General features: G+C 36.4%; 1 protein-coding gene across 1 annotated transcript in view; it reads left to right on the forward strand.

The window, feature by feature from the left end:
- The first annotated feature begins 1,389 nt into the window (after window positions 1-1,389).
- LOC145489463 (dynein axonemal heavy chain 3-like) overlaps window positions 1,390-12,296 on the forward strand; it is a 105,014-nt gene continuing 94,107 nt past the window's right edge. Inside the window, exons 1-11 of the mRNA XM_081468443.1 lie at window positions 1,390-1,752; window positions 1,850-1,948; window positions 4,161-4,371; window positions 4,936-5,014; window positions 5,606-5,714; window positions 5,876-6,068; window positions 6,700-6,775; window positions 8,162-8,281; window positions 9,156-9,281; window positions 9,895-10,090; window positions 10,658-10,711. Coding sequence (XP_081324569.1) covers window positions 1,738-1,752; window positions 1,850-1,948; window positions 4,161-4,371; window positions 4,936-5,014; window positions 5,606-5,714; window positions 5,876-6,068; window positions 6,700-6,775; window positions 8,162-8,281; window positions 9,156-9,281; window positions 9,895-10,090; window positions 10,658-10,711 — 1,278 coding nt within the window. The 5' untranslated portion in view covers window positions 1,390-1,737. The remainder of the gene's footprint in view (window positions 1,753-1,849; window positions 1,949-4,160; window positions 4,372-4,935; window positions 5,015-5,605; window positions 5,715-5,875; window positions 6,069-6,699; window positions 6,776-8,161; window positions 8,282-9,155; window positions 9,282-9,894; window positions 10,091-10,657; window positions 10,712-12,296) is intronic.

Below are 12,296 nucleotides of genomic sequence, written 5' to 3' on the forward strand. Positions count from 1 at the left end.
TGGCCATTACAAAACTGATTGTAAAAGTGTGGTAGAAGATTTTGGGACAACTGGACAACCCACTAAGTAAGAAGTAACATGATAAAGGACTGAATATTCGACTTAGGCTCCGCTAGCTCTTTCCATCCCATAAAGTAATGCAAATCAAAAATGGTCCAGCTCAATATATCAAAATGCTTGGTTTTTACAAGCTGTATTTTAATTCTACTCAATTTTTACACGAAAGTGCTACCGAACTTGCAGATGTTAGTTGGTTTCATTGGATCTGGCAACCGGTGGCTTTCGAGACTTTGAATGAGCAATAATTTGAATTGTTTGAGAATTGTGGTTTGTCTGGCTCTGGCAGTGTTCTAAGTCGGCCAAAAACGTAAAAACCTAATAGCTCGGCCTAAATTTCTATAATACTGAGACAGAAATGAAATCAATATACCACCTTTTTGTTAAATTACAGTTATGCCAGTTGTCAGTGTTCGGCGATCGAGCTAGAAGTTAAAAGTACCTTCCACTGACTTCCACGGCTTTTAAATTTCATTTAAAGCAGCGTGAAATGCTTCGTTAATAAATGATTATTGAATTGAAAAACAAAGGACATACCTTCTGGAATGACTTCAAGAGCTGCCATTATGGTCCCGAAGTCGGCGAAACAGTTATCGCATGCGGTGCCTAAAGTGTTTTCCGTTTGAGTTTTCGACCGATCACTGATTGATTAGCATAAAAGTGTCTTTGTTTATTCTAGTTGTTATGGCGTCCTTATCGTTATTCTGGGTCCTATGGGACTGTTTAGCTTGATTAGGAGTGTATAAGTGGAATGTTTTTGTTCCAGTTAAGTTATTTGTACACATAAGCTCCGTGGACGGTCAATAACCACTGGCAGTTCGGGATCAATTGTTAATTTCGCGCCAAAATCGTTGAGCCAATTTGTTATTAACGTAAACTGTATTGGTTTGAGCAGCTGAAACTGAGAAATACGAGGCATTTCGTTATTTAATTTGTTTTTGGGATATTTAAAAACGTTTTTTGCAGCCGGAAAATAAAAATTCTCTTGTGTTCATTGGTTTCTCAGAACTCGCATCTAAGTGAGAGCAGACATATGGATTTCGTGCGTTCACTTCATTCAGTCCTTTCCAGCCTTTAAAGAGTATTTTTTGTTGTGAAGAAATACAATGAATTTGAAGGCGATTGGCTGTTTCTTTTTGACGGCACTTTGACGCATTATGATCAATAATTGATCAGGTGCAAATTAAACACTTCCTCATAAAAATGTCGGTTTTAACCATAAATTCAGAAAAGAAAAGTGCGCTCTTTATCCCGTTGGAATCCTTCAAAATTCCGCGAATTAATTAATTAAAGGAGTAGTTTTCAGGGATTAATTGAAGCCAAAGAGTGAGTTACGATATTCGCGAAATTTTGAGTTGCGCGCGTTCCCGCGGGACCGTAGCAACGTGACGAAGACAATGGGTAAACATGGTAACTGCGAGTCCCGGATGAAAATTAAGAAAAGTGTCTTGCAAGAGAGCCAAGGAATATACAACTTGCTGTATTTCTTGGCTTTTCATCCCTATAACTAATCATTTAACCCTCCAGGCCTCAGTCCGAGATGTAAGAAATTTCTGAAATATGGTGATCAAGAGCTGTTTGCTCAGTTGCCTGCATTGCGGTTAAACAAAGTAGGAGAATTGAATTTGTTAAACTTCGCGATAACATCTTCGATCCTCAAGTGAGCTAGCAACCCTCAAGATGCAGCGTGTGAAGGCAAGTATAAATGACAGATTGCACTGCAGAGTAGCCATTTTAAATTTCTGAGTTGTGTTCAAGTGTTGTCTGAGTGTTTTTATGACTTTAATTTCAGTACGCCGACAACGGAGTGTTCAGTTGTTCGCAGACCCGTGGCTTGCCTGGTTTACCCCCGCTCCCGCCATCTCACGAGACACCTTCTGAATTATACCAGGTTAGTTTTATTTAATGCAGCTGCCGCGATAACTAATGAACTGATTGTTATTGTTTTGAGCAAGTTATCCGAGTTTAATTAGTTGCCGCGAAGCAGCTGCTTTCATCGTCAAACTATCATTGTCTCGCTCCGAAATCCCAGTGGTTGTGAAAAATAACATTGATGCGCGCAGTGCAAAATAATTAGTTTAGGAGATAGTCATTCATAATTTATCTATCTCAGAAAGCCGCGATCTCTTTTCTTACCGTTGCCATGCAAGCTCTAAAATATATTAGTGAGAAGAAAAAGGAAAAGATAAGAAAAGAGTTGTTTTTAGTAAATCAACGGATACGAGAACAGGTAAGCTTATGTATCAGTCGACCGTAAAATCCCTCATTAGCTGAAAATCGTCTTGTCGATATTATAACCAGTTTTGTTTGTTTATACTTCTTGCGATTGTTTATTTAACCGAAATTCATAAAACAGAGAATTTCAAAAGTCATTTTGTCGTGTTGAAACGGAAAAGACTCGAAGAGACGTAAGTAAAATGGCTATTATTTAAGAGTTAAGCGCGAAAAAGTTAATTCCATATACCTACTTGGAGGTTTTAAAGAGATCATGGGTAGAATAGTTCCGGCTTCAAAGATGGGTAGCAATTAATTGATTTTTGCTCTGATTTAGAAAAAAAAAGAGGAAATTAATTTTAGAGCTTTAATGCTCGGAAAGGAAAATGAAAATCAAATTGGCTAGAAAGAAATTCAGACTAAAAATAAAGTTTAACCACAACAGAGATACTTTACAATTGTCAAACTGTGCCATTCTAATGCTGTTGTTTTTGTAATGGTGACAAATTTATGAGAAAAATATTGTAACTGTTATCTGTTGATTAGAGTTATTAGCTAAGAATTTGTCCAACGTATCAGAAAATATTAAGTGAAATAAATGACTTCAGGTTTTGAAGAGTTCAGGATAGAAACAAATGTCAGCACTTATTACTTTAGAATGTTAATGGGAGCTTAGAGTCACTTGCCTGTAGTAGATCCAGGATGAATCCCCTAGTCCCCAAAATTTTCTTTTTACGATAACTGCAGAAATTCTCACGTGATCATTGGCTAATTTTCATTGTCAATAAGCAGACAGACACATGAAATTATAATTTATGCAATGCGGCAACAAGTGAGAGCGGACAATTTGACAATTATTTGTTATGGTGAAAAACAAATTGACATCAGTTTTTCATGCGTCTGTCCTGTTATCGACAATGTTATGACAAAATTCATGATCAATAACAGGACAGACGCATGAAAAACTGACGTCAATTTGTTAATTTGATGAAAAAGGTAGTTATATACCCGGGAGGGGGTACTCCTAGAAAAACTGGGTAGGGGTGTGCAGCCCACTTCCCAAAGCCCTTATCCTATTTATGACCAAAATCTGCAATTTTCCTCTACCCTATTTATGACCTGACCAAACATTCAGTATCCTATTTACATGTATGACTGTTGTGGCTGGTACAGTTGCCCTAAACATAATTTATGAAGGGCTTTTGGTGATGGTCTTATTGGTAATGATGAAAAAGTAGCTTCTTCTAAAAAACATACTCAATTCGAGACGAGAGTGAAAAACCATACCCTATTTGAGACCAAAATTGATACCCTGCTTATGACCAAAGCGGCTGAAAAACCATACCCTTTAGAGCTGCACATATCTATATAGCCCATATAAGGGAGTACCCCCCCCCCCCCGGGTTATATAATTACCTAAGGGAAACTGTATTGATTAGCTAAACAAGTGTATAGAAACAAGTAAGGAGAATTTGTCAGGTGATACTGACTGTAGGGTAAGATGTTAGCTGATTGTGAGATTTTCCCTTGCACATGCAAAATAGCAAACTTTTGAGGAAAATATAGGAAAATATAATGATAATAGAATTTGAGATTTTGCAGTTGGTTTACTATTTGTTTATTCACTGGAGTTCAAAAATACAATTTCACTTTGTGCTGTGTACTTATTATTAATAATGTGCCTCCAAAGGTTTTGTCACATACATGTGTTACCATCAATAATGTAAGCAATTCAAATTGAAAAGTTCCTGAATTTTGTTTTGTAAGGGATGTAAAAACATGTAGTTCTACTGACACCAATTAGTACTGCTGATTAGTTTTCACTTGAATCGCTACACATTCGGGTTCCATTCAAAGAGCGAGATTAATACTTTTCTCTTTTCTTATAGATTGTGTTGCGTCACAGTGAACACCCACCTATAATGAAGGACCCTTCCTGGACACGAGCTGCGCCTTTCAAAGAGACAGCTCATGCCAGGACACCAAGTGAATCCATTGCTAATAACTACACACCATCAGCTAACAGCTTAAAAATAAGGAATCTGGCAAAACTACAAACTCCAATCAGACCAACCTCAAGAGCGCCAACTCAGCAAGCTTGTATCCTTGCTTTGAATACGGGAAGATTGTTACTTTTGCATCGGAATAAAACAGATGAGCTAGATTTCCATCTCCTGCCTAGCAGTTAAGGAAAGGAATGCGCTACAAAATAGCGTTTTTTAAAATTTATTCTAGTGGAGGGGTGGTGGCGGCCTCATGGTTAGTGCACTCAACTCAGGATTGAGTGATTTGGGTTTGAGCCCTGCCGGGTTAATGATGCGATCTACTCTTTAATATATAACTGAGCCCTGGGTGGAGAGAGGCATTTTGAGAGTTAAGTGTCTTAACACCAAGAACGTAACTCATCCAGGGCTCATACTCTGGCTGCTTGATTCTGAATCCAACATTAGGTTTGCCCACTTCCCATATTATATCCACAAGGGGAAGGTACACTGTCTGTCTCTAATAAATATGTTTACCACTCTTGGACAAAGTTAGGGACAAATGTATTCTAGTAAGAACTTGTAAATTATTGCCACAGCCAGTCCACTGAGCTCCTTACTGCAATGGGCTGCTGTATCTCCCACATCTAGACGCACGTGTGTTATCCTTGACAGAAAATAGCAAAAGAAGCAACATCACCCAGGAGAAGGCCAGGTGCTGGTCCTCATGCAAGAAGCAAATCAGAAGGAGAAAAACCCCAGTAAGTTGCTACTTAAAGGAGCTCAGTCACAGCATTTCAAGTTATTTTGGCACATGTAAAATTACCTTTAAATTGAAGGAAACCTGAAAATAGTAGTTTAGTAAGATAAAAAGACTCCAAATGATAATAATAAACCATAAAGCAACAAGGATGGTTGAGGATGGTTAAGGATGGAGAAGATTAACATGAATTAAAATTGATGAACTTGAAAATTTAGGCTAAACTTTTCAAGATGCGCAAACCATGACATAGCTCCTTTAAGATGTGTTTTTGGGAACAGTTTGCCTGATGAATGACTGCATGTGCTTGGTTGTTTTAACTACTTTGCTTCTGCAATGTGCAGTTCCAGAAAATATCCATACTCCCCCCACAGAAGGGATTGGAACTTCCTCGGGGGGGGGGGGGGGAGGGGGTGTCCATAACCCCCCCCCCCCAAAAAAAAAATTTAAAGAAATGTATGAAGCTTAATCGGATTTTCTAGAGGGAAAAAGGGGGTGTTAGAAAAAATCCCTTCTCTTGGGGAGGTATGGATATTTTCTGGAACTAAACAATGACCTTATGATAATAAGCTGTCTCTTTTATTTCTATTAGACTGCCACCCAGTCGCGCCATGACTCCTGCACAACAGTTAGATATTATAAGATCTGTTGAAGCTGTGCAAAGCATGGATGACGAAGGAGTCTCGAAACGTGATTTAGAGGTGAACATGAAACATGAAACATAAAGCCTTAAGAGTAGATGCTCTCGGCTTAAGCCTTTTACTTCAAAATTGATAAATATAAGTAAAACTGAATCCTCTATAAATGGAGACTCCTTCAAAATTTACCACTTATTTAATAACCATTATGTTTGTTTTTACAGCGTTACGAATACTACATTTCTCATGGAGTACCAGACCACTCCCTTGCAGCACAGGACCAGGAAGTAATGGACAGAATCCTGCACAAAAGAATCCCTGAAAAGCTGACACGGAATGCAGAACTTGATCCACTTATCACAAAGCTCAAGCAAGAAGTGGTTGGTGATTATGACTTCAGTGTTCGCAAGTCTATCGGTGAGTTAAAGGGACAGTGTGATATCTGCAGGAAATAAGTCAACATGTTTTCACTAATTGATGGAGTTAAAAATTTACATTTTAAAAATGTGGTAATTGTAGCAAACTTATTTGTTAAATGTGAAACAATAACAGACAGTAATGAGTCTCCAAATTGGGAACAAGTCCATCATATCCTTAATATATTACAGTACATGTACTGGTACTTCTTTAAAGTACAAAAATGTTTTTAATATAGTCTCAAATTTCAGTTTGACATCCCCGAAGTCAGGGGTTTGCATGCACTCTTTGAAGGTAGCTGTCATATGCTCAAATAGCTTTCTATCTGTTGTGGCAGTCAGACTACCTTCCTTCATCATCTGTAATGTTTAAATCAAAAGACTTCCTGCAGGAACTGGCAGATACATGTGTACAGTATAATATTTGATTGCATGGCTATCTAGGTGTTATAGTTGTATTAAATTTATACTCATCAGGAATATGTTAACGTGGTTCGCTTAAATCCTTGAAGATAGTTAAACTTAAATCAGCATGCTCAAATCTTTTGGTTCTCCCTAACTTACTCATTCATTGATTTAGCTGAAGGTTGAGACTATTTAATTCATATCAAGTGTTTTCATTGTCTTTGCAGTTGACTACATTCTCATGGATCCATGCGAGAGACAAAGACTGCACATCAAAGAAATACCAAAAGCTTTTCCACAGAGGTATTCATTGAACTGGTGCAGCTACATGTATTAAGATAAATCTTGTATACTTTCTTCTTTGACTCGACTGAGACTGCACTGATGTTTTGAGTGTTAGCCCTTTACCAGAACCATTAGCTTGCTCTGATGAAGGGCTAACACTTGAAACGTTATCTTCACCAACTCACTACTAACAGCAATTTAGTACTGAACAACAGTTTGCATTGGAATTTAGACTCGAATTTCATCTTGAAATTCATGATTCAATGAACAGACTGTCAGTTTAGTCTTCCTAGCCTCAAAAGGCGCACAGGAGTGTCATTTCCTTTTATTTGAGCTACGATAAGCCTTATGTGGAAAGCTAGCTGCAGGACAGAATTGTATCAGGATTATCAGTGACAAGTCAAATCCTGTGGCTATGTTTTTGCGAGTACAGGCAGATGTACTTTGACGATGACTTATTCACAATAGATTATACTTGAAAGAAGTGGCTTTAATTTCCCTTGTAGTTAAGTTCCCCCAAAAAAGTATTTAGATATTTAGGTTATATTCGGAATCTTTCAATAACCATTTGGTGGTCTGGAATAATTATTTATAAAAATTACTTACCTTGCAAACTACACTGTAAGAACTACGGTATATTAACTTATATTCTATTTTTTTTATTGGTCAAAACTATTCAATAATATTTGTGTACAATATTTATTAGATGACTACTAGCTAAGAATTTTTACACAGATTTCAGTATCAAATATCTATATGGGGGTCGTTCCACATTCATGAGAACTAAGAAAAAGACCATCTTTAAACTAAACTATTCTAGGATTTTAAGTGCAGAGCCATGATGCATAAGGACTGCAGTTTTCAAAAAAAAGTCATGAGTAAGTGAAGATTGCATCATGCACTACCTAGGGGGGTACCCAAAGTAAGTGACTACTGAAAGACTCCAGACCTATATAGGTATAATGGATGCAATCATGTTTTAATCACGATTCAGACAACTGAGTTAAGTAATGATCAAGTGTAACATTAAGTGTTTAGTTTAACCAAAGTTCTCCATTAAAAACCAAAGTATTTTCATCAAAGAGACACCAAAAGCTTTTCCATAGAGGTATCCATTAAGCCAGTGCAACTATTAACTAAAGATAAATCTTGAATACTCTTCTCTTTGACTTGACAGAGACTGCACTGATGTTTTGAGTGTTAGCCCTTTATCAGCACCAAGCTTGCTCTGATGATGGGCTAAAACTGGAAACATCATCTTCACCAACTCACTACTAACAGCAATTTAGTACTGAACAACAGTTTGCGTTTGGAATGCTTACACTCAAACACTTGGGCTAAGCGATAAACATTATAAATTTAACTACAACAATGATAACGAGATGTGATTTGCAATTCTTGCAGGACAGTCAGGGCACCTGTTCCATGGCACAACTCTTATCGTTCAGCAAAAGAGTCATGCACAAAGAATCTTTTCATCACTAATCCAGTGATGATGAAAATTCAGAACCTCTGGTATGACAGGTGTGTGGGAGTCTTTTGTCATCTTTTATTTTTAACCATCAAGTTTGTTAAAAGGGGTAAAGAAATGCACTTTCATGTGTGTGCGGTATTTAGAGCTTGAAAAGATAACAAAAAAAATAAAAAATAAAAAATAACAGTTTAAAGTTTCATGTCCCAGATAATCACAAACAAAGTCAGGTTGCCATTAAGTTTTCATTCACTTTAGCCTTAATCTTTGCTCTTGTCTTGGGCAAGTGAAAATGAATTAGTTCAGTGGCCTGTTGGGCAAGTGAAATTAGCGTCAGTAGTGTTGTGAGTCTGAATTAAAATGTCAGCTTGGTAACTGATTTATTTCCAGTCAGAAGCTACATGTATTTCAAAACGTAAGACTGAAACATTAGTTAACCATTAGTTTGAAAGCATGGATTAGTTAGGAATTCAAGCATGCTTTGTTCATATTTGTCCTCTGATTTCTATACTGACCGGCAGGTCGGCAAGTACTATTTAAGTGAGGGCAAGTGAAAACTGAAATTTACTGGTCGACTGGGCAACTGGATTTCAAAAGCATGGATTAGTTAGGAATCCAAGCATGCCTTGTTTGTATTTGTCCTCTGATTTCTATACTGACTGGCAGGGTGGCAAGTAATATTTAAGTTAGGGCAAGTGAAAACTGAAATTTACTGGTTGACTGGGCAACTGGATTTCAATTTTTTTTTCCTGTGCTGTATATTGACAGCCCTGCAACTACATGTAAACTTACCCATGGTTTGTCATAAATCCAGTAATCATGAATTTTACCACCTGTGCAGATTATATTATCACTAGCAAATATTGCTATGATTATCCATGTAATACCATTAATTGTCAGTAGTAATTGCTTGATTACTTTCTTCAGATTTTCAGAGATTAGGTTTGTTGATGGTGACAAGCTGTTTGCATCAGGTCTGCCTGTCACTCCTGCAGAGTTTGAATCTCTTGTCAAACAACAGTGCACAAAGACAAGAGAATTCCTCAAAAGAACGTAAGTGTGGAGAATATTCATTTGGTTATAATTTTCTCTGTAGCTATTTTTAATATTAGCCAGGGTATTCATTTCTGGTGACAAATTTTTCAAATCAAATTTTAAAACAGGAACAAATGAAAACCCACAACATTTTCTGATGTTTTTACACTGAGTAAAATAGCTAAAACGTAGTTTCATAAGATTTAGGTAGTAAACTCAAGCAGATGTTCATTCACATAATAATATTGTGTAATATTTATATTCACAAACTCTTGATCTTTGCCTTTGAACCAAATCACTGATTGCTAGCTTCAGTGTAACCACAAAAAGATATTGGGACTTGTTTCAAGTCATATTGACTGTCATCAGTACAAAGTTCAGATCTGGCAACTTTTGAAGTAAAATGGCTAATCAATGCAAATCTTGAATTTAGTTTCTTGCTTTGAGCACAGTTAATATATACCAGTCATTGCAATACTTTCAAAACAGCTATTATTCCTTCAAATAACTTACAGGTAAAATCAATTATTATCTCATGTAGTACCTTCCATTTTATACCTTTTTCTCCTTAGGACATCATACTTTCAGTAAGCCTAATGAATATCAATGTTGATTTTTTCTTCTGGTTTAGGTGGATTCCTGCATGTGCTCAAATCCTTATTGACGAACGTCAAGAGTGGATGCACTTGGTACCTAGCTCAGAGAGTGATTCTACAGCTCTTGTGCAGCAGTTCTTTGCTTGTCTTGCAGCACTCATGTCAACACAGCTTCGTAGTCTTGTAATCAGCTCCCTTGCAGACTTTGTCAGCTTTTTAAGTTTGTACAAGGTAATAACACTCATCCAAAGATTGTCTTCAACATTTGATATTACTACTAGACAAGCTTGTGAAATAGCTCTTCTTTGAAAAGAAAATGAAATCAAAACAAAACAAGCAACAAAGTAAGAGAAAGTATAAAAAACACCCCAAACAAACAGAAACAAGTTAACAGATTGAGCTTGTCTCCTGATATCAAATAGCTTTATGGAGACATCGGCAGTCTATATGCTATATCAATAATACTTTCTTTTTGCCATATTGAATAAAACCACCTCCACTGATCAACTTATCATTCCAAAGTTAGTAAATATGGTAAGTTTCATGCAAATCTGTTACAAACTCATGGAAACATGGGGTCCCAAACTTAGGGGCCCATATTTTCATGAGTCTGTGACAGATTCATATAAAACTTTGCATAATTAACTAAACTCTGCATTAAAAATCAAGTGGAGAGGCTGATATTTTGATTGAATGAAACACAGGAAGAGTGTGACATCATTGAAGCGGTCAATTATATACGTTATAGTTATATATGATTATAAGAAGTTAGATGTTGATTACTGGTTCTTACTTTAGGATGGGAATGATTTTGGTGAGAATTACTCAGACCTTCGATATGTGATGACTGAGGTAAGTTAAGTTTTTCTTACAATCTTCCTCTGGACATCTTTTGTTAGCTGGAAGCTCATTTTCCAAAAATGTTTTGATAATTGCTCAAAGCATACATTTAAAGAAATATGTTTCTATACCCATTAGAAAATTTTCATCATACATTTTTAAAAAAGTAGCAATTTTTTTTCTAAACTAATTGTAAAGAAACAATTATGGTGATAGTCATATTACGGTAGAACCACAGTGAGAAGGACACCAGGAAAGTGAGCTAATGCATAGTTATGTAGGACCTCACTACAATATTGGTATATAATTATCATTTTAATGTTTTTGGAAATTGGGTTACAGTTATTTCAAACATGTTTCAGACATAAGTATTTTGGAATATGAGCCTTAAGTTACTAAATGTAAAGTTATTTTCATTATAAAAATGTGCGACTGGGTGATAGCTGCATGTAAAGTATTTAGTTTTGTGAAATATTTTTCAAACTTTTGGACTTGTTTATTTTCCTCAAATATGAATTTTTCCAAATATGATTTTGATGACTATTAGACTAAAAGATCACTGAAATGCATTTTTACATGTACCTTCATGAATGATAACTAATTTGTGATGGATTATATTTAAAAAGTGGCTTAAATTTTCTTTGTAGTTAAGTCCCCCAAAAAGTTTTATTTTATAAGCTTATTTCCTGAATCTTTCAAAAAACCATTTGGTGCTCTTGAATATTTATTTATAAAAATTACTCACCTTGCAAACTACATTGTCAGGAACTACAGTATGTTAACTTATATTCTAGTAAAAATAGAACTGTAACCAGGATAAGACATATTGGAATAAAAACACTCTCTGGCTAAAAATATATTGAAAACATAAGCTTTCGGCTATCAGTCTATAGCCTTTCACGAATGAAAAATGTGGCGCGCAAGCGAAAATATATACGAATGGGATGCAAAAAATTGAGAATAAAAACAAGCGTGAAAAAAGCGAGAAGATAAAATTTGACGTTGTGTCGCTTTTCACAGCTATTCCAGTCAACAAAGCCTGTGAATACATTCGGAGCAAATTAAACAATGACAACACATTACGATCCAGAACATTTCTCAGCACAGATGACATCATTTCTCTACTGGATTTCACTCTTTCAAACAATTATTTTGTCTATAATAACTGCACATACAAACAGATCCACGGCTGTGCAATGGGCAGTCCAGTTAGCCCCATTGTTGCTAACCTCTGTATGGAAGTGATCGAGGATTTAGCTATCAGTACCTCACCAGTCCCACCAAGGGTTTGGAAACGATATGTTGACGACAGCTTTGTGATTATCAAGAAGGACGCCGTTTCTTCCTTCCACGATACTCTTAATGCTTATGATCCCAAAATTTCTTTCACAATCGAACTTGAAAACAACGGCCAAATTGCCTTCTTAGACACCTTGGTTTCCAGAAGAAATGGAGTTGCCTTTATTGATATATTTCGGAAGCCAACCCATACTGACTGTTATTTGGATTTCTCTTCCCATCATGCAAAAGAACACAAAATCAGCACGGCCTCGACCCTCTTGTTCCGGGCATCCAACCTCCCTAGCAGCTTTGAAGG

Source organism: Orbicella franksi, chromosome 6 (genome assembly GCF_964199315.1).
Source record: "Orbicella franksi chromosome 6, jaOrbFran1.1, whole genome shotgun sequence".
Lineage (NCBI taxonomy): Eukaryota > Metazoa > Cnidaria > Anthozoa > Scleractinia > Merulinidae > Orbicella > Orbicella franksi.